The sequence below is a fragment of the Carassius carassius genome, chromosome 5 (genome assembly GCF_963082965.1).
Source record: "Carassius carassius chromosome 5, fCarCar2.1, whole genome shotgun sequence".
In the NCBI taxonomy this organism is placed as follows: domain Eukaryota; kingdom Metazoa; phylum Chordata; class Actinopteri; order Cypriniformes; family Cyprinidae; genus Carassius; species Carassius carassius.
In genome coordinates, this window is record NC_081759.1 from 40849761 (window position 1) to 40872839 (window position 23079).

General features: G+C 36.8%; 1 protein-coding gene across 2 annotated transcripts; it reads right to left on the reverse strand.

The window, feature by feature from the left end:
- Nucleotides 1–1046: 1046 nt before the first annotated feature.
- On the reverse strand, nt 1047–12401 carry LOC132141617 (T-box transcription factor TBX1-like). Of its 2 annotated transcripts, none has more exons than XM_059551302.1 (8): nt 11557–12401; nt 10106–10484; nt 6731–6832; nt 6375–6546; nt 5911–6066; nt 4873–4940; nt 4021–4121; nt 1047–2006 (listed from the first exon to the last, which is right to left on the reverse strand). In XM_059551302.1, exons 1-8 carry the CDS (start codon nt 11741–11743, stop codon nt 1624–1626), a joined length of 1548 nt encoding a protein of 515 aa, XP_059407285.1. In that variant the 5' UTR covers nt 11744–12401; the 3' UTR covers nt 1047–1623. The 2 variants fall into 2 exon arrangements, with proteins under 2 accessions (XP_059407285.1, XP_059407286.1); XM_059551303.1 differs by having other exon boundaries at nt 10106–10433; nt 11557–12400.
- Between the last annotated feature and the right edge of the window lie 10678 nt (nt 12402–23079).

Consider the following 23079-nt stretch of genomic DNA (forward strand, 5'->3'; position numbering starts at 1 on the left):
ATATATATATATATATATATATATATATATATTAAAGTTAAAATTATGAACATATTTTGTGAATATGGTAAATATTTTATTTTAAATGTTTAAATGTATCCTAGTAAGTAGCCTAATTAAACACTTACACTAAATTGTATATTATTCATTTATTTGTTTGTTTAAAAAAGGGAACCAGAACATCAGTTTATTTTTAATATTTATAATATATAAGTGTATATTACAATTTAATTAATAGGCTATAATTAAGCCAGAATGGAAATACATTTATAATGACATTAATAATGATTCTGGCAGCCTATTTAGCGTGCGTAAAAATAGTGAAATCCTCGTTCGTGTTTAATGTTTTTCATTGCCTTTTTTCACAGTTCAGTTCATTTTTTATTTCCTTCAGTTTTAATCGCTATTAACGCAGAGCAATTTGAGATGTGCATCGAGTTGTTTCCACAAACAATAAATGAAACGACCAATTAGTCGTCGCTCAAATAGCTTTAATCTTTAATGCTTCAGAAAGTCGTTAGCTGTCAGAGGTCAAATGGTGTGCAGGCGTTTCTTTCCTCTACCATGGGATTAAATCACGCTGTAAAGAAACAGTAGACGCTGCCAAACGCGGCTAATCTATTAAAAAACCCTCTCACTTCCATTTACAGTGGAGTTACATCAATTCTGAGCAGTAACATTTATAACTGCGTGCCTTTCGTTTTGTAACTGCACAGTAAGTATAAAGTCTTCTTATTCATCTTGTTTAAATTTTTTAATAATAATCTTTTATTATTATTATTATTATTATTCGTTTTGTAGCCTGAGTCTGTGTATAATTTGCATAGGTTTTTTTTTTTTTTTAGGTTGAAATAGTCTGATCATATCACGATTTGGAAATGCATCAATGATTTCTTTCTAAATCAAACATATTTTGAGTACTGGAGATAATGTAAGCAGGGAGTTGCATTGCCTCCAAATAAGGACAGAATGAGATAAAGCTTGTAGTATCTTGAATCTAGTAAATCTGGAGAAGAATTGCAAATGCTAATGAACATGCTTAAAGGTAAAATATTTAGTGTTTATTTTACAAGTTCAGCACAGTCATTCTGTTCATTTATTGATTTGAATTGCTGTACTTCAGTGCCACGTTACAAGCTTCACTGACCTGCTAAAGGTGGTCTAGCATTAAAAAAAAACACTTTTCAGCACCTTCAAAACAGCGCAACATGCAAATATTCCATCTATCTAGAAGCTCAATGGCTCAAGGGTGATATATAATTTATGGCTTTTTAAAAGCACAACCAAAAAAGTGCATCTAACACAAAAATTTAATTCCAGTCCATGGTAATGCATTATTTGTCTGCAGAAGTCTCCTTGCTCCAAACACTAGTTATACTGCAGTTTCCAGGTGCCCGTCCATCCAGAGCTAATTTTGGGTCCACAGTGCTCATCCTAATGCCCTACAAGGACATTTGTGACATTTCTCCCATCAATAAATATGACTGCTTCTCTTTCCAATACTTAGAAGCCACTGCAAAAGATGTCCCCGACCCAAAACTCAACATGTTTCATGCGTCTGGGACTCAAGGTTTGTATGTATTTTCTCAGAACGGCTCTTGATCTAAATCCAGTTTGGGGTCATTATCTGGGAGCGTAGTCGTAATGAGTCGACGCGCTCGTTGCAGAGTACATGTTGGCCGTGGCTGGGTTCATGTGAGGATGGTAACCGTGGCTTCTGATGCTCGGTGAGGGATACGGGGACGGCCTGGTTTTGGCACCCAGATAGTGTTCGTAGGTGGTTGGGTATTTGTATGGATGATGGTGCAGGGTGTCTGGGGCTTGTGGGTGTCCTTCCAGGCGTAGCTCGTGCGGTGGGCTGCGAGGGCCGGCTGTGAGGGGCATGGTGTGCAGGCTGCCAAGGACTGGGAGGGACGGGCTGAGGACTCGGGACATCAGCTGGTGAGCAGGGTCCGAGTGGAGGGTAGTGCTGCTGGGGTCACGCTCGTATTCTCTCCTGCTGTCCTCTGTGTTTGGGACAAAACAGAAAGAGAGCAAGATTTTAAGCATTTTTAATGCTGTTTGGCTTTTTTTAATGTTGTTTCAGACTAGTGGAAAGAAAACATCCAAAATTCACTTGCACACTTCATGCACTCTTATCTATTTGTGTCAATAGATTTTAATTTCAGTATGTATCTTTAAAGGTATGTTTTTGTTTATTTTTTTCAATAGCATAAAAATGGTTTTAATCTCCTATTTACACTGTACATAAAGTTGTGAATCAAACAAGAATAATTAGGGTCAGTTTTTTTTAAATTGAGATTTCTACATCATCTGAAAGCTGAATAATTGCGCTTTCCATTGATGTATGGTTTGTTATGAGGACAATATTTGGCTATAATAATTGTTTGAAAATCGGGAATCTGAGGTTGCAAAAAAAAATAAAAAATCTAAATATTGAGAAAATCGCCTTTAAAGTTGTCCACATGAAGTTCTTAGCAATGCATATTAATAATCAAAAGTTAAGTTTTGATATATTTACAATAGGAAATTTACAAAATATCTCCTTGGAACATGATCTTTACTAAATATCCTAATGAATTTTTTTATAAAACAAAAAGCGATCATTGTGACCCATACAATGGTATTGTTGGCTATAGCTATAAATATATCCATGCTTTTTAAGAAGGTTTTGTGCTCCAGGATCTCTATCTCCTATCTACACTGTACACAAAGTTGTAAGTAAAACAAGATTATAAAAGTATGTATTACAAGAAAATACTATTTCAGTTTTTCTACTTTAAATTTTCATTTTAATTCAATGATACAAGCACTTTCTTTGTCATCGTGTTTCTACACCAGTTAATTTTTTTCAGTGTATATTCTGAATGTTTTTTTACAAAGACGTTTGTTCATATGATTTTCCTGGTTTTATACAACATTGTATTCCTAAAAACAAGGTGATTTAATTTTTATGGTCTTTAAAGAGATTTAAATACCATTAAACCATCTTTATCCAGTTTTCGGATTTCTATTTTGGACATGTATCAAATTTTCACATATTTTATGAGATGCAAAAAAAATAAAAATAAAATAAATAAATAAAAACTGCATATCTGAGCAATTTCATAAAACTTTAATAAAAACATGTAATAAAAACAACGTTTGCAATTCTTAATGTAATCAGTCAACTAGAAAAATAGGGTGCTTTCCATTAGTTAATTTTTAACGCTATTCACCTGTGGTATCTTGCCCTAAAATATGGTATGGTGCAAGATATAAACAGGTGTGAGTCATAGTGGTTGTGTTATTTTTAGGATTATTTTGCACAATCAAACCGTTGATTAGAGGTCTGTTTGTATAGATGCACCATTCTGAATGGCTCTTTAGGAAGCCCTGACAATGAGTACAGTGAGCTGAACTGCAATGAAAAAGCGTTGTAATTTAGTTCACTTGTGAAGTGACATGTGCTGTGGTTGATTGGCAGGATAAGTCAAAAAGTGTCCTTCAGCCAAAGAGGCGAAACAGGAAATCATTTTACACAGAGTGCAGGACTGAAAAATCTCAGTTTGAGCATGTCCTCTGGGCATGCAGCTGTTAAAACCTTTGTGTACTGAAATTTGCAGCTCTCAAATAGACAAATGTAACTGTTTTGCCCAGATTCTTAGAAACCAAAGACTGGAGCCATCACTCGACTGAAAATCAAAACTGACTTTATTTGAGCCTGTTGCTCATTTCTAGTAAATTGGCTTTAATCACAGCTGAATACGGTTCAGTGTTTATATGTGAATGTATGACCATTTGTCTTGTGATATTGGACAAGGGAATATTGTTGCGCTCAGATGAAGGCTGGTTGTAAGTCCAGGTGCGTGAAAACCAGTAAAATGTAGAAGAGACTTTTGATGGTTCGCACTCTAAAAAACTCGTTTTTCAGAGTGCGAACCATCAACAGTCTCTTGTGATATTGGAGCAATGTTCATAAGAGAATCACACTTTATTCATGCTAAATGAGATTTTGTTAGCTGTGTTTTGTATACAGACCTTTCTCTGTGCCGTTCTGCTGTGGGGGAGAGGACATGGGGTTCCTGGTTCGAGCAAATGCACTCATGATTTGCAGAGAGCCCGGCCTGTGATTCCTGGGCCTGAAAAGCATGCAAGATAAAATATGTGACATGCACTGGAAAGCATTGTTTTAGTCTGTATGAATACAGTGCTATGTCTGACAGAATTCTAGTACAAATAGAATGTCACTCAGAGCAATAAATCATATTTCTGCTTATTTTAGTCATGTGTGTGTGTGTGTGTGTGTGTGTGTGTGTGTGTGTGTGTGTGTGTGTGTGTGTGTGGATGACATTTTTTTCTCATTGTCAACAAAGTTTTAAAAGTAAAATGAATGCATAATTTACTGTATAAAATGTGTACTGTATTTAAAAAGGCAATGGATATAGGCTAGTTTAATCTCTATTTTTAATGTTAAAAAGATGCAATCCCAATACTCGCTAAATATTGACTTTTTTTTGTCACAAGCACAAACAACGTTTCGTTCCACTGTTGCTTGTACTGGTGTTTATGACAATAAATTGCAATATTTTGCAAGTATTGATAGTGTGCAGGATTGCATAATCTGTTGTTGGACTATTTTTCCTACGCACTATGCTCTCTTCAGGTGTTCTGAGTTTGTGTTGATAAAGTAAAGTTGGAAAAAACGTAGGCTGCTTAAAATGCAGTTATGCTTCAAATTCCGATTCAGTACCACATTTCTATATTTGTTCTGTCGGCATTCACGTGCATTATTTTTATAAATGTGCATTACAATGGTCTTATTTCCAAAACAATATGTCCAATGTATATGCATTTTTAAATCTTACTTAAAAGCAAAAATCAAAAGCTCACCAGTCCTCCGGATCACAGTCTCTGAAGCCCTTGGCAAACGGATTGCTGGCGATTTTCAGTTGCGTTATCTGAGAGGAAGAGAGTGAAAACATGACAAATGTGTGGATGCCAAATGAACAAATAAGGGTATTGACCTCCAATATTGTTCATTTATTTTTATTCTGACAATGAAATTGTTTATACGGGTTATCATTTCTGAAAGTCCATTCCAGAGCTTGTGTTATTATAAGGCGTTCTTTAAATTGTAAACTCATTTTTCTGTCATGTTACGCTTCAATTAATCGCATATACAATAATGTTAACGAATGTGGTGTTCCTATAAGGGCGTAGACACTCGACAACTGTAGGCTATTTATATTAACAATAACACATTTCAACGTTTATTTGGACACAGATTGGAAACTATTTATGTTAAATATGAAAAGCCTCATGACTGTGGAAAAGCGCTCGATGAAGATGTGAATGTGTGTGATTGACCGGAATGAGTTGAAAAACAAATGTAGGCCTAAAGCCCGCGCTGAGAGATCAAGAGGTCAAACTGATAGAAGACAGAGCAGGAAAGACGGATGAAAAAAAAAGAAGAAAAACACTGGGCAGCTGCGTGAGAGCATCAGTGACAGTCAAGTAGCCTACATTTAGCTTTTTGTAAAATTGGCCAATGACTCTGAATTATAAACTTTTTTTTAATGTAGGCTATATTGAGATCTTATGAAAATATTTGTAATATGCCTATTAAAAACTGCATTTTAAAGTCAATTCTAAAATATTCTCATGATAGGCTTCTCGCTAACTCATTTAGGCTAGCTATTTCTATTAGGGTCGTTTTTCCGAGTTTTTAGTGTTTCATTTTCTTGGCACATATAAAGTGGCTTGGTTCAAAACAATGAATAGCTAACTATGGCAGATACATGAGTAGGCTATATGTCCCCAAATAAAGTCTTGTTTGATTGCGGTAATATTATAATCAGTAGGCATATGTGACAACAGGAAGGTGCTTCTAAAAAGCAGTAATAATTAATGTGTGAGGTGAGCACTTACTCTGTGGTTTTGATAGGCTGTGACGGCGGTGAATCTGGTCTCCTCGAAAACAAAGGTCTTGTAATTTTCCTCGGCGTATTTTTCACTGTCTTTCCTAGGATCCACGTAGACCACGTGGAATCTGGGCTGGTATCTGTGCATTGAGTTCAGTATGATCTGCGAAAGCAATGCATAATTGAACACGACGTAAGAAAAATATAACAAATCATGCACCAATCGGCGCTCCTCTTGAGATTAATTACGTGCCGCGCTTCACGCAAGGACATAAACTTCTTATTTGGCAAATTTTAATTACTTTAAATTCATGCGTGGAAAAAAACCGTGAAATAAAAACATTACATTTTTGAGTTATATGGAAAAACTAAGAAGCAATATATATATATATATATTATTTTATTTTATGCAATTGTATTTTAAGTAGGTCTCCGTTAAAACAGAACACCAAAATAGAAAGCAATAGTTACATGTCCGTTGTCGTCCAGTAGATTGTTTGTTAGTTTGAGTTTGTCGAAGGAAACGATCTGTTTCATCCATTGCGCTCCTTTGGCTGGTGAGTCGGGATGATAGTGCACTCTTCCCGGAGTCGCTGGATCAGCTTTCCCAGCCACCAGCCACGATGAACTGTGGAAGGCATACCTTCAGGAAAAAGAAGAAAGAGAATGAGCGCTCAGTTTGGGAAAATTCTTCTCTTTGGATAGCACTAATAATATGGTTCACCAAATATGATTGATATTGCTGTGTTTATTCGTTTTGATGCATGATGCATGCATAACAGTCGGCTCATAAGTATGTGCACTTGGCACTCAGGTTCATGGTATACCTGTATCGTTTATCATCCACTGGTAGGAAATCCATCAGGAGCATGTAATCTGCCATTGGGTCCATTCCAAATATTTTGACTTGAAATGTAGGAAACATTCGTCTGAAGAGGAGAATGCAGAAGTAATCCGTTAGTTACATAGGCTACTGTATTCACGAGTCTGCTACGTTTTCTATTTATGCAATCATGTTATATAAAGCCTTCTGTAATTGGACTCTCTTTGTAATTGTGATGGCGAACTATTTTTGGGGCAAAATGTTGCTGACAAATTGCAACGAAGCCTACAATTACAGTATTAGGCCTACATACGTTTATTTCCAGCGCACGTCGCAGCGTATCTCTCTCTCTCTCTCTCTCTCTCTCTCTCTCTCTCTCTCACACACACACACACACACACACACACACAAGCCTGCGCTCAAGGATGCAGTGCTCGATTTTGCAGAATAAACGCATGTTGTGTTAACAAATACTTTATTCTGAAACCGTGTAAGCCCCTTCTGAAGGCACAGCAGTGAAAGTGATCCTGGAATCATTGTGCCGTGGACCTGAGAGTCTTCTCACGGCGCTAGTTGTGGATAGATGAAGCTAAAGTAGCTTTGAAAGTGGCTTTCTTTTAGATCCAGTGTAGTGAGTACTTTTGGAATGACAGATGACCCTGCCTGCACACACACACACACACACACGCGCGCGGGCAACCCTAAGCTATTAGCTGTTAAATGTTTTCTTTTTTATTACAGTTTTCCCTTAATCTTCCTCTTTTATCCACATCTGTCGCCGTTTAGTATCTTGTGTAAGCAGATCATTATGAATCAAGTCCGTGACTTTATTGTGTCATTAATCTTGTTAAATAGAAGTCACGATTATATCCACAAGTAAATAAGTAAAATGATTCAAATGTATCCATATGCAACCTTTCAAATAAATGTATAATGTTTAGCCTACATTTAAGAAAAAGGCTCTGTTGTTGCTGTTTGACCCGTGATTTGTAGTCTTATTATTTGCCTTTTAATAAAAGTAGTGTTTTTGAATTGTATAGATGCATACAATGGTGACAGTTATATTTAAGTATTTTGATATATACGTTTTAAATTTGTTTTTCCTCATTCTTGACCCAAATGTTCTTTTCTTTTCGTTTCTTTATTTCCTTTCTTTTGCATGCAAATAACTGCTTTACTTGTCTGTTTCTTTCAATGCTTACACTGACATATACAGAGTAAAAAGAAAACTAATGATTTATAATAATAATAATAATAATAAATAATGACTTATTTAATTGAAATCAAACTGATGTTAAATTTACAGTCATATGTCAGCTGAAGTGGTAAATTCTTTGCATTTTCTACCATTTAACCCGGTCTACTTATGGAAACAAATAATAATAATTTAAACCTCATAACGTAATAAAAGATCGGGTAAAATATTTCAGAAATTGTGAAAAACTAAACTAGTGTAATAAAAATTATATTGTCGTTAAGAAATGTAACATTTTAAATAGGCTAAACTTTTCTAAAATTGCAAAAGATAGTGACACCATCTGATACATCATGAAAGAAATAAAAAAAAATATATGGTTCTGTGCAAATGTTTGAGACACAAAGCAAATTTGACTAAAATATTATTAGAACACTACGGGCTTTGGAGGAAAAAACTCCACTTTTATGTGCAAAACATGTCTAGGGTCTGTATAGCCAATGATAAAAGCTGACGCCACAATATTTAAAAAGGCGATGTTAATTTGTCTTTAATCAGATTAAAAGTATAATTTGTTTGCACAATCTAGGTATTGATTAAAATGCACGCAATATCATTCCCCATTGAACTGTTCCGACTTTTAGTAGGCCACAGCAGCTGTAAGATATTAACACTAAACTAGATGAACGGTGCTTCTATTGGTTAAGTGACCTCATTCTCATTATTATGCAGTTGCAGTGCTCCCTTTTGCTTTCCTCACATGTCGTCATTATTTAAAAGATAATTTGTTGATAGAAACGTACCTTAGAGCATCGAATTATAATACTCCCTGACTGAGGCCTGGCCATATCCAAATACATGTGGGAATGTGTGTGTGTGTGTGTGTGTGTGTACAACAAGCATTTATCTTAGTCTCACTGTGCGTATATGTATATGTATTGATTTATTTTGCATTCGTTTAATCACGGTCTGTTTATCACGTAGTAAATGCAAACTAAAGCTCGGGGTTCACCTGAATAAACAGACCGGCTTGTAAAAATAAGACACCAAAGCTATGCATATCTTAGTGAATTAATGGTGAAAGCCATGCAGTCAGGGGCCCTTTAGCACACAGGTGAGCTAAAAATGTACTGTATCTCATGCTATCTGTCTTATCATTGTGTAAATACACACAATAGACTGTTTACACTTCATTGTAAACGGCCATGATTGTGCTAAGCTATAGCTAATGCACTGTTCATGGTATTTATTCAGTATCGGAACTATTGAACTTTCTGACAATACGATGATAAATGTATCTTTCCCGTGCAAGAAATAGATCTGAAGACGTCTTGAGTTGCTCCAAAAGGTTTTATAGCGTGTTAAATCTTTAACAAACGATATATAATGCTCAGCACATCAGTAGTTCAAGTACATGGACGATTAAGCTTAATTAACATTTCGAACTACTGAAATGTGCATTTAATTATATACATCGTTTGTTAGTTAAACAAATAATAAAGTATTTTCAAATGCATTAATGTCGAGAATTTTTTTTTTTCGTAAACTAAGCTGATTATCTCACATTATCTTAACACATTAGTAGTTCAAGTACATTGATTGTGAATCTTAATTAACATTTCACATTTCGGAAATGTGCATTTAATTGTATGTTACGCATTATACGTTTGTCAGTGTTAAATAAAAAAAAAACTAAAGTAAGCATAAATGTTGAGAAATTAAAAAAAAACAGATGACGGATTATCTAAAAATATAGCTAATGCTTAGCACATCGGTAGTTTAATTACAATGATAATAAAGTTTAAATTAATTTTTTAAACTACTGAAATGTACATTTAATTGCATGTTAAACATTATACGACGTTTCAAAAGTGAGTTTGTTCTCTATTGTTTTTCTGTTCATACACTCTTGAAAATAAAGGTGCTTCACGATACCATAGAAGAACCTTTTTTTGTATAAGGTTCTATATAGAACTTTTAATATCTGAAGAACCTTTCTATTTAACAAAAGGTTCTTTGTGGAGGTTCTTTAGAATATAAAAAGGTAAGAAAGAGTTGGTTCTTTGACTGAATGGTTCTTTGAGGAACCAAAAAATGGTTCTTCTGTGGCATCGCTGTGAAGAACCTTTTAAAGCACCTTTATTTTAAATAAATAAAGTTCACTACAGAAATCTGTCAACTCACCTCCCAGCTTTCGTGACTATCATTTCAGTCCCAAGTTGATTGAATTCATCCCAGAGCGCCTTCATTTCCAAATGTACATTAATATTGGCTACTTTAGGGTTCTTTTTCACCAGCGTTTTGTTCGGCGTTGAGCTTGACGACGACGAGGAGCAGCTGGACCCTCCGGTGTCCGCCTGCGCCGGGTTGGATCCGGGATAGCTGTAGCCGTGCTGGGCTGCAGGGCACGGCTCAAACTGGCTTTCATGGTGGCTGTATGGATCCCCAGGGGAAGGAGAGAGATGGTAACTCCCAGGCGTATTGAGACTGCTCAGGCTGCTGGTCGTGAAGGCTGCAACATCGCAAAAATGGGACAGCTGCGTCAGCCACGGGCTTGATATTGCTGAAATCATTCCAAAAACTGGATTTACAATTTGCGCAGGACTCGACCTATATGATTATCAAAGAGAAAGTAACTTCACGACGTCCCAAGTGATGAATCCAAGAACTCGTTCTCCTTCTAGGTTAACGCATATTGCCAAGGCGAAGCAGCTGAGATGAAAAGCCGCGTTAGAAATGTCTTAAAACTGTAAAAACGCCTTCCTAATTGGCTTCGTAGACGGTCTAAACTCGTGCGCATTGGCGCTCCGTTGTTTTCAAAGACTTGCGCGCTGTGAACTGTTCCAAGCTTGGCCTCTGTCCTGCCCCTCTGCTAAACTGAAATACAGACTTCTCTCTTATCTCTCGCATGGGGCCTCCCCTTTGCGATAAAACCGGTTCTTATATCTATTTAGATAAGGAACTGCAGGTAATGTGTCTTTCCTCGCCTTGGGACGAGACTGATTGACAGAGAAGTGCGCCCCTTATAATGGGCTTTCCGGGACCCATTTACTTTTGGATAAGTGTATCGCCCACACCGCCCTCCTCTAACAATAGCCTGGTTAGCTGGCACGGCGGAGAGTACACTTTTTTTCCGCAAAGCAAACAAACACCCGCGCAACACGGACAAACAACTAATGTTGCGAAGGAACAACTTTCCGGTCCATTTCTAGAATGCTATTTCCTTTTGTTCATTTTTTTGCCACTGGTTTTATCCGCTCCACCGCTCGACTGACAGGCTCATCCTTCTGGAATCTGAGATTCCTAGATTTCTGACACTTTGCAAGCTTCGGTTTGCACCGCACACGCTTACTGTATGGTTTGTGTTATCCGAGGAGCACGCGATGACTAGCCTGTTTTACGAGCTGTAGCTGAAGTTCAACTCGGGGGATTACACTTGCATTTCTGGGTAGCTACTGTACAGTAGCGCGCGGCGTTTTATTTATTCATTGCGTCCGGCGTAAATAGACGGAACGTGCTGTGCTGAATATGTTTGCAATATTGAAATACACGTGTCTTGGCGTCAACTGAAAGTTTCTCAACTAACTGAGCGAGCCCGACACATCACAAGGTAATCGTCAAGATCGTGCCCGTACCTTCCATCTCCCGCGTGACTGTGCTGTAATGCATTTTAATGGATCCGGAACAGTTTTGCACCACTTGCTTGTCCAGGCTAGTGGCGTGTTTGTCAAACGCTGTGTTTCCCGCTTGATCCCTCGCTGAAATCAGACAGGCAATACTGAAAGCGTTTGCCTTCGTTGAAAGGGGACTACAGTCGTCCATAAGCGAGAAACCGAGTCAAGGAACAGCGCTTCCGAGCTACTCCATGTCGAGAACACAGACAGTAGGCTACAAACAACAACTCGAAGTAGGCTACACAAAGTTGCGTTCTTTGAGAAAGGGCCTTTTGGCGGAGTCAGTGCTCTCCAGTGTTTGCAAAACAAACTATTCCCACGGAATTTGCTCTGCGTTATATGCTCCAATTAAAAGATCTGCTCAAACACGTCGGTGGTATTAAAACATCGCGCTTCCATGCACGCACACACACACACACACTTAAAAAAAAGTTTTCTTCCTCCGCGGTGTCTGGGTGATGTCATTAGGGCTCGCTGGAGAAGAGCTACTGCAGGAGAGAATGTCAGAAGCGCGAGCTTCACGCCTCCAGTGCGCGGTTAAAAAAAAAAAAAGATGAAAAAAAGTGTGCATGCTCTCCGCGGGATCTTTTATTTGAATACGACCTTGTCAACAATCACTGTAGCAAATTTCAGTGGCAAGAAAAAAGTAAGTAAAAGAAGACGTCACGCGGATGTCCTGCTGTACTTTACAGCAAATTATATGTTGTGGCTTTTCCCGCTGGTGCGTGCAGACGCTCTGTACTGTACACCAATGAACTGCGCGCTCAACGAATCCAGTTTAAAGTGGTTGACCTATCAGTGCATTCAACAAAGGTTCCTCGGTGGTTCTTTGCAACATCTTGGGCTCACTGTACATTGTTCTTGAGCTGCTGAATGCTCTTAATGTTGATGTATCAGATCATAATGTTAGGGTTTCTGTGATTTTAAAAGTTATTTTATAATTTCTTATATAAAGAAAGTTCCACTGCGGCGCCGGGCTGCAAGTCTTTTTTTTTTTTTTTTTGGTTCTATCATTTATTTGATTCTTGTTTTATTAGGCCGTTCACAAGGGGCAGTAACTGTAAGCAAGGCATACATGCTTGCTGAAATGTCTGCATATTTTTCTCTATCTTTAAATCATTCAGGTCTGTGCATCTAGATAATGACCCAAGTGCGCGTGAAACGTAAGGAGTGTATCGCGTGGCTTAGGCACTTGACCCTGGTATACAATATCTAACTGGTTATCGGCTTATCAAGGTTTATAATTAATGAATAGAAACAAAAGTTATGTTTTGTTGACCTGCAACGATAGCAACCGGATTGAATCTAGTTTACACTCGGGCGATTGAATAACAGGCGAAAGCGGCGGGGCACTAATGAGATAACCTAGTTAACGACACCACTGTTTTCACTTCAGCTTAACACTATTTGTTTTTGGATGTTTATCTTATGCCTAGCATGCTATCGGTCATAAATAAACAAATGCATTTTCTTAAGAAAAGATTTGAGGTGTGTGGCCCTTTCATTCAAAGAATTACTAATAATTTGTCTATAGTGTTAAAAAAAGCCCACTTACAAACTTGCATTAACCTCCACTTTACATTTCACTTATTATATTCTTCTGATTATATAATTTGGACCACATGATTTGATTAATTATTTAATTATCTAATTAAAAATTAAATAAAGTCGTAAAGATTATTATTGTTGCATCATTATAGGCTATAGTAGCCTAGATGTCACATTACTTCTTACAGTATTTTTGCTGTATACAGAAATGAAACAGAAAACGAAATTGTTGCGTTGGTGACTCATCCCTCAATCTAGAGTAGTATTTATTTATTTGTTATTGTTTTATCTGTTTGTATGAGCGGTTGCAGTGATTTTGTGCAAGATCAAGCAGCAGACGTGCGAAAGTATTTCCTTCTTTTATCAGATGCGTCTTTTGATTCCAGGTCACTTCATCACTGTCAAGTCGGAGGCGTCCTTTGTAAATACTCAGGTGATAACAGACACTATTCAGAGCTTGATAAAAACTGGGCAGACTGTGATGTTGCGCAACGGAAAATACATTTAGGCTAGTACAAGGAAAAATGAGTTGCATTCAAATAATAGTCATTAAATTAATATCTTAAACGTCTTTGTTAGCAATTAATGTCTTTCGGAGATGTTGGCCATTCACAGTTTGATAAAAGTGATACATATGTTTTAGTAGAATTAGTATGCATCATTAGTTTGTGGTTTGGAATCTGTTTTCAAGGGACCCCTTTTCCTATTTTGTCTCTCAGCAACGCCTTTCAGAATCTACCAAGTGTGTGTGTGTGTCAGTGTGTGTGTGTGTGTGCAATTTCTTTCTGCATATAGCTACAGTATTACATCTAAAGTAGAAGCCATTTTTGCTCAAGAAAAAAAAAAAAGGTAAAAAGCCATGCATTTTAATAAATTTAACGTTTTATAAATTCTATTGCAAATTGAGGCTTCAAAGTCCAACAGTCAATGTATATTCAAATACGAATAGCCAGCTTGAATGCATTCAGTTTGCTTTTAACGTAGTAGGCTATTTGAATGTACGTGACTAATCATTTATAAGGCGCTAAATAACGTTAAATGTCAACGATTTGTTTGTTTGAATCTGCGTTTGAGCAAAACTCTTTTGGCCAAGTTTACGTTCAGTCAACAACAGTCCAGCGTAGATATTGTCAAAATGTGTGGTCCTTGGACATTCACGAAACTTGATAAATTCTTAGATATTTTACTTTTGTCAAGATAACTGTTATTAAGCTCCAAAAACGTTATTTGTGTTAAACTTAATCCTCTCTTTTACCGTTTGGGGATGCTTAAACATGCAATAATGTGAGTAAGATTTTCAACATGAAAATTACAGTAAATAACTTGGGTTAAAAAAGACTAAACATTATCTGAATATGATTTATTACGGATCTTTTGATGGAAAATGCACTTTCTTCCGGACTAAGTGCATCCATAGTAAAAGAACACACGACTATAATGTACAGTGTATGCAAATGTACAGAAGATATTAGCATGAATTGACTTCACAATAATATTAATGCGATATTGTTCTTTAACTGCTGGGTCCACCTTTTGGATCATAAAAAAATGAATGTATCATCCCAGTGTAAATGATAATTATTTCCCGACAAGCCGTAAAGTGCCCTATTTTATTTTAAAACATAATATTAATATTACAATCGATTAAATAAAAAAAGAATCTCGCCTGTCAGTATTTATTTATTTATTTTTTGTACGCTTGATTGTCGAATTATTTTTATGTCATTATCGGCAGAAAACAGTAGGCTACTGAAATAACTTTTCGGAAACTTTTTTATTTTGTTATTATTATTATTTATTTATTTATTTATTTTGTATCTGGATTTCATGTATATTTACACGGGGAATAAGTTTAGTAATTTTTTATTTTATTTTATTCCAGGATTTGGGATTATTATTATTTATTTATTTTTTTTAATTTATTTTTTATGTGGCATAGGCTAGCCTAATATATTTTATTTGGTGGTGCTTTTTGTAGGCTTCTAGCAATGATGTAGAAGAGAATGTATACTAATCATAATAAAGAAAGCTGGATCTTCTGTATGGATATTGGTTATTTTTATATGAATATGTTCTCTTCGAGTTTTTCCTGCAATAAAGAGAGAGTGAACTGTGTGGTCCTGCACGCGGGGTTTGGGTTCTGCTGTTGGTAACACGAGACTCGATGCCTCATTAGAAACGTTCATATGTTACGACATGTTCTGTATTCTTTCAAAGGTGTGAGGAGGATGATGAGTCCGAATGGAAAGTCATTGCAAACTCAAAATAGCATCCTAATTTCAGGGGCGGTTTTCATCTTTTACGCTGCGTTCTGTTCGTGATATTTGCGTCTATCAGCATCCAGTATTTATGAATGGGATCCTTCCACACTGCATGTATACCTCCAGGCGTTTTTCAGCTATCTTTCCAATTTTTACAAAACCCTGGAGAGAGAAACCGGTCAGATGTTAATTAGAACCCGATATCAATTAGCAGATAATAAATCACGGCGTGTCAGAAGAACGCGCCGCGCTGATTTTCCAGCATTCATGTATGGGGACGGTATATAAAATCCTATCCTATCTAAATATTAGCCCAAATCCCCGAATAAGACCCGCAGGAAGGGAGAAGTTGACCGCTGACAGTTGGGTTGCTGAATAGACGTCCCCTGATTCATTCCCAGACCGGGTTCACATAGAAGTGTGCAAAATACAGCACAGAATGCTCAAAAATACACAGAAAATGATTTTTGCAAATATTGCATGTGTAAAGTTTGTGTAAAGTTGATCTGAATGCTGGTGCATAGGCAATTAATATTATAGGCATTGTAGTTTTTAATGTTTAGTTTGTTTACATAATGATTGCCATCACACGCTATTGGATTGATTATTTAAAGGCTATTCGCAGAATTAGTTTTATATATGTAAAATATATTCTTTTTGCGCTGATAGGCTTTTATTTTAGGCCTATGTATTTTTTTATAATGATAATAATTATAAGGTTTATAGCTATTGCTGCTGTTGTTATAGTATTAGTGTTGGAGTATTATATTGCTATTATTAGTGGCATTTTGTTGCTGTTGTCGTTACGAGCAGTACAGGCTAAAGTTAACGCCCTTTCAAAAATATAACTTCTCTTTTTTCTTTTTTAATGTGAATATTTATGAAGGTGCTTTCCGTGCATTACAGTGACAGAACAAATTCGCATACTCACAATATTATGGTGATAGACGTTTATTTTAAAGTTAAATAAGAATTTTAAACTTTTTATTTTGAGAACGTATTGTTGCCAGTAATAAATTATGATTAATAATAACATTATGTTGTTGATTTATTAAAACGTGCATCAGTATGTCGATTTTAATAATAGTAATGTCTGTTGTGTTTTACGTGGGTTTTAAAACGAAAGCATCGAGTTTGAACACATTTTACTGTTTGTCGTATCTTTGGATTTAGGAAAGATGGGATCTGTCTGTCAGAACGGGAAATATGACAATCATTTTATTTTTGTCATCTTGAGTATGGTGACGTAAAAACACAATGGTCATGGAGACAATGAAACCTGTTTCGCATATGTGCAGAAAAACATTAACCTTGGAAGATCTGTTAGCTAACCACGCACGCTTTCCACATGATTAAAATATGAATTTGACCCTTGAACTTTCACCCCTTAGTAGATGTATAAACGTCCGTGTTTAGCATTTAGTTTTCAGGTGTCAGGTAATGCATTTACTATTAATATTATTATTAATTTCTCCACACTGCATACAGTTTGCATAATGTTAAGAAAGTTCATATACCACTGAACTGACTACTATTCACTGCACTACTTAACTTTTGAACTAAACTACTTAATTTAGAGAAGGAATTTAAATGTATATAATTTTTTTATATGTTTTTAAACATGAATACCTAAATGCATACAATTTTTATCATTATTTTAATCAATACAGCTCCACATTTCAGTTTCTGCTGACATGGGATGAACCTTGCAATTCATTTTCCCTTTTAAAAATCCGAAACCAAAATATGTATGTAATATTTGTGACATCCTTCCAGCTGTACTTTGCCTTCAGTGTAGGAATGTCACATGTTAATGATTTTATAGGTTCCCCTTTTTTTATTTAATTACATTTTTTTACTTGGCTTTTATTTTTTCCACTGTGTATTTTATGATACATGTGGCTATAGTGGTCTTCCACAGGTTCGCGCTACATATAAATCCATGCAGTCTGTAAAGGGTCACAAAAAAATATTTTGTCGAGCAGATTTCTCACAGAACACAGAGAGACTCTGGAATGAAAAATCAAGCTCCTCCTTTGTTTTAAAATGGGAAAGCTTTTAGCTTTTGAAAAGTATCCTTTTCCTATCTGAGCAGAGAAGACAAGCCCATCATCACCTAACCTCTCTCCAGCTCTCCCATTGGCCAGCTGCTAAATAGCTGGCATTCCTGTTACAAAAAACCCATGATATGGACTCAGGGCCGCAGTGATCTTCCAAATTAATGAAGACCTTTTTCTCCATCTGAGGGGGTTTCTGGTGCATCCATGTCTCTCAGAATGAAATAAATGGAAAATCTCAGACTGTTGTCACTAGTTAATCTTCTTATGTCGACTCCGTATCTCCCTGTTTTCCTCCAGCTGACCTCTTCACCGACACAAGCCAGTGTTTATTTTAATGTGTTGTTATTATGGAGAGATCGCGAGCTCATCTCTCTCCTGTTCTCTATCTCTCTCTCTCTCTCTCTCTCTCTCTCTCTCTCTCTCTCTCACACTCCTGCTGCTACTGCTGACCGCAGCTGTCCTCTCTCTATTACCTTTACTCCATTTCTGAGAACTGAAGCCTGCAGTGAATGAGTGTGTGTTCTTGGCGTACAGTAGAGAGCAACCGTGAATGACAGCATTAGAGGACTCCATGACTTTCTGCTCTTCATTTCTAATCTCAAACTCCCACTTTCCATCCGTTGTCTTCTGAATTTCATTGATTGTGGGACTGTAATTCGTTTGACAACCCTGCTCCCGTATGCATTGGATTTGAGTTTTCACCATTTTAACAATGGTGCATACCGATGATCTTCACACATGGGCACAGGAGATGGGTCAAATTTGGCATAAGATGCTTTAAAATCTCAGAATGCTGAATTTATATCCATCATCGCTGGTCGTACTGACCAAACGAAGTGACTGGAAAACCATCTGAACTGAAGTTTGGTTCACAAAGGGCAAAACGTATGGGAAATTTGCCATTCCCCTTTCCTGTGCTCCTCATTTCTTCCATCCAGATGAAGAGCAGGAAGTCACATGATCTTTTGAACAATATGTGGTTTGGGTGAAATGCTAAATTTGGATAAATTCTGGTCTGTCACCTAATGTAAGTTGACAGAACATTCCACATATGCACTGTAAAGTGTTTTTTTTTTTTTTTTAGCTGTAATGAAATTCAAGTGCGTTTTACCAGCAAATAGTATTTCAGTCATTCTACTTGATTTAAATGTTCATGTTTAATTGAAAGTGTTACTTGCCATTTTTGCAGTTATTTGTAAAATGTAGGTATTTTTGAATAAATGGTTTCATAGGAAATCCACCAATTGTTTTTTTCTCCACTCAAAAAAAGTTCACATGGGCTGAACCACTACATTTGGAAGAATTCTGGTCAAAAGCAAACTGAAAGAATTTTTTATTTTTCATTATATATAACGCATATGAAATTTATGAAATGCATGTGGCATTTGAATTGCATTGTATGCATTAGGCAGATGCTTTTTTCCAAAGCATCTTGCAGTGCAATTATCGTAAACATTTTATCATGCATTCCCTGGGAATTGAACCCATGACCTTGGCATTGCTCTACTGTTTGAGCTACAGGAAGATTACATGATAATCTCAATTAATGACTCTCAATCAATGCCGTAAATATAACCACAGCTCATTAAAGTGTTCAAAGTTGCAATCAAGTTCATTTTCGTGTTTTTTTTCCTTAGTAGATGTCATCATTACATTGGTTCGGCCTTGTGAGGAAAAAACAGCCAATCAGATCACAGTGCAGGCCAGGCGATAAAGATTAGAGTGATCCATCATCTTACCGCTGGCTGCCTTCACACCTTTGTTTTGATCTGTTAGTGAAGTGCGTTCTGACACTGAAAGATGAGGTAGCGTGTGGTCCAGTCAGACAGCTGCGATACTGTGCACTAAATGTTAAAGGAATGTGGAAGTGCACGTCTGTGTGTGTTCATCTCTATATGTGTCATTTACAGCACTGCATGTGTCTGGAAATGTTTGTATATGTGCGTTTGAATGTGAAGGCCATGGCTTGTTGGTGTTTGCTCTCTAGAACCAACACCATATACAGTGAAGGAGCACTTATGGAAATGTGAGTGCTAAGGCTGTTTACGGTGGCAAAAGTGTCATGGGAGAGGTGGAGGCTGACCGCTGTGTCTAGTGAAGCACGTACAAGCCTTACGTGATGTGTGTCATGCACTTCCTGCATTTGCATCCATTAAGACATGTTTAGTAGATGGCACTAACATATGAAACTGAGAAGAAATAGTACAGCAGATTACATTCTCTGTTTATAATACAAGGGTTCATTCTGTTGTGACAATTGCATTTTTTGAATTCCAAAGTTCTTCATCAAAACTATTGGTTCCTAATAAGGCTAAAGAAAGCTATGAAATTAGAATATATATATATATATATTTGTACTTTAATAACAATAAAGCACACTGCATTCTTGAGCAGTATGCATATACGTAAGCATTTTGTGAATGTTTAATTTACGATTTTTTGTCAAAATTAAAACTTTCAAACATGGATACAATTTATTTAAAGTTTTGTGATAATTATGAAATAAGCAATATTACAGAAGTGTTTCAGTGTAACGCAGCTGTTTTCAGTGTTGATTCTGAATTTGATTGTGAAAAAATACTATCACACTCCACCCTTAATTCATTCACTTTAATTCATCCCTAAAATCCTTCCTCCAGTACTTCGACACCAAAATGTTGGGATTTTCTCAGCATTTCTTCTCTTTTCACTATAGTTAAAAGTATAGTGATTTGTGTGAGAGTAGTATTTGTTTTTTTCGGGGTCTCCTTTTCTACTCTCAGGAACACAAAATTCATAACACAGACCTCTTTTTAGACCCTCACCCGGACTGAAATATGGAGCGAATCTTGAGCGAGAGGAGAAAAGAAAAAGAGAGAACAGAGTGAAGCCTCTTGCTGGAGTGTATTGTACTAACGAGGAGCGAAAACACAGTAATGAGACAAAAAAAAAAAAAAGACAGAGCATGCTTGGGCTAATTTCTCCCTCCATTCATCTTCACATTCCCGGTTTTGTGTGGGACTCGGAATGATGGGATATTTGGCCCAGTCCATGTGTGAGGAAATTTACCGAAGCGAGCCGAGCAGAAGTGTCGTTTATTTTGAAGATCTTATTTAACAGAGTATCTTTTGTTCTGAAGTTGCATGCTGACTTGATGAAAGTGTTTGTTGTTTTTAGTTTGTTGAATTGTCAGGGGTTTCTAGACATGCAGAAAGTGTCTGTGGCTATTTTGTTGTTGTAGTGCGGTGTGTGTGTGTGTGTGTGTGTGTGTGTAGTTTTCTAAAAAGCTGCAGCTCCCCTTTGTGGTCCAGCAGTGATCTGCAGTGCAGTGAGATGGACACAGACAGATGGAAAGGGAACAGGAACCCTGTTTTGTGTCAGCCAATGCAGAGCCAGGAGTGATTTGCTATCAAGGATGAGGATAATTGCTTTTGTCACTTCATGTAATCTGTCCACCCAAAAGAATGCTTTTAAGCACATTGAAATTCTAAATTGTTGTTTTCTTGTTTCATTTCACATGGGATATTTTTACAATAGATCACTGAATTGCTTCCTGATGTTTCTTGTTTATGCGTATGTAAATTTGCAGATGTATGAAGAATTTTTAATGGGATCCTAAATGCAGCATTTGTTTTTTGGCTATGGTCACACTGCGAGCCTTAGTGCTGATTCGTTTATTAGGTAAGGTTCTGCAGAAGCCAGCAAATTCATGAAAAGCAATAAAAGAGAATGCAGACAAACGTTTTTTTTAGGTTTCATTATTTTTTTTTTTATTTTTTTTTTTGTGTAGAGCTGTCACCGTTATACTACTTTCCAATTTTTGTCACCTTTATACTTTAGTGCACTTTATACAGTTTTAAGCACACATACACACACACAGATGATAGGCACATACACTTTCAGTTGTTTACCCATTGAACTTTGGTTTGTGTTGTGTTTGTGGTGCGGTGAGCACCAGAGGAGGGCTGCGTCTCTAATGTTGTATCAGGTGACCCATCTATATTAGGGGTGTTTGGACACACACATGTTTTCGGGTCACAGGCCTGAGATGGCTCGCTCTCTCTCATGATGGACCACTTCACCTTTCACACACCTGTGCATGCAACTTGGGTGGCAGGACATCAGTGAAGGCTTGTGTGCAAGTGCGCACTTAGAGTGCACGCTTCTGATTGCTTTCTTTACATCATGTGCAGTTGGACAAATACACACCGTATGCAAAAAATACATACTGGAAACTCATGCAGAATTGTAAACATGAAATATAATTTACATTGGAGCAAGAATCAATAAATGAACATGTGCGCGCGCACACACACACACACACACACACACATTCCAGCATCATGGCTCATTGCCTGCAGTGCTTTGAAGGAGCTGCATGAATGTGTACTGATGCAAATTAAGCTGCAGAGGCAGAGTCTGTAGATGTTCTGTCATTGTTGAGTGAAGCAGTTCTTTCATTTCTTTTTGGATCAACATAAACAAAATGATTTTAAAATATGTCTTTATAAAATGTGTGTTTACTACATCACTTTAGAAACCTAATTTAGGATCTTAAAAACAAAGATTTTTTTTTCTTTCTTACTTTTGGTATTTCCTTTCCTTTCCTTCGTTCTCTTTCTGTCTGTCTTTCATCTCCTTCTTTCCTTCCGTCTTTCCTTTCCTTTCCTTTTCTATTAAGAAATAGGGTATTTATAGGGTAAATAGGGAAATAGGGTATTTATAAGTCCTATTTCATGTATAATAAATTTTCATAAAATCAGCAATAATTAGAATCAAATGTAAATATATATAAATTAAATTTCATGATTACAACTGACTTATTATTTGTAATTTAAATTGTTATTATTTTTTTTTTTCAAAGGGTTGCTATAATAATTAAGCTTAAATTATAATTACGCATTAAAAATGAAGTTTGTATATATGCATTTCTTCCTTCAATCATTAGGTTTAGCTGTGGGTTAGTTTATTGTATTAAGTAACTGTAAACTAAAACAATAGAAATCTAAGCAACATCCCCATGTTGTGTATGAATATTCCTTTCTAATGTATATGAGCTGTATGTTTGGCACAGAGGGCTGGTAATCATTCTCAGTGGTTAGCACAGTTACTGAAGCGTGACCTCACTTGACCCCTGAGAGACTGCAGGCACAGCACAAACTGTATTTGTAACTGTACGCCTCAGTGTGATTCAGTGGTGAAGTCAGTGTCCTAAGTTAATTCTTCTATAGGTAAAGAACGTTTATGGCTTGTAAACCCCCCAAATTTAGCTCCTATAAATAAACTCTCTGTGATGAATGGGTCCGTGATAGCTTCAGAAGCCATGCTGAATCAGGGCTGGATTTTCTGTGGTGGTTTTAAGTGTGTTTATCCTGGCTCTGCACAGCAAGCTCATTATTGCTGATGCAGATGAGCTCCCATGGTTTAAACCATCAGCGTGTGATTTCTTTCAGCGGCTTCAGCTGCTGCGTGTGTTGGTTTCTCTGCGGAGAGAGGAAACCAGACCACAGAGGCTGAGGGGATGCGACCCCGAGCATTGGGGGGTCAGCTCCAGGGAGGAGGACCCTGTCTTAAAGTTAGGAGCTTTCTGTGAGGAAGAGGAGAGGTACGAGCTCGTAATTGGGATGTGAAAAGAG

Excerpts from the sequence above, each read along its gene's own strand:
- LOC132141617 (XM_059551302.1), bottom strand. The coding sequence starts at position 11,743 with ATGGACGACTGTAGTCCCCTTTCAACGAAGGCAAACGCTTTCAGTATT. Across the intron at positions 10,485-11,556 it reads AGTCACGCGGGAGATGGAAG|CAATATCAAGCCCGTGGCTG; the intron begins GTACGGGCACGA and ends GAATGATTTCAG. Across the intron at positions 6,067-6,374 it reads TACTGGACGACAACGGACAT|ATCATACTGAACTCAATGCA; the intron begins GTAACTATTGCT and ends TTGCTTTCGCAG.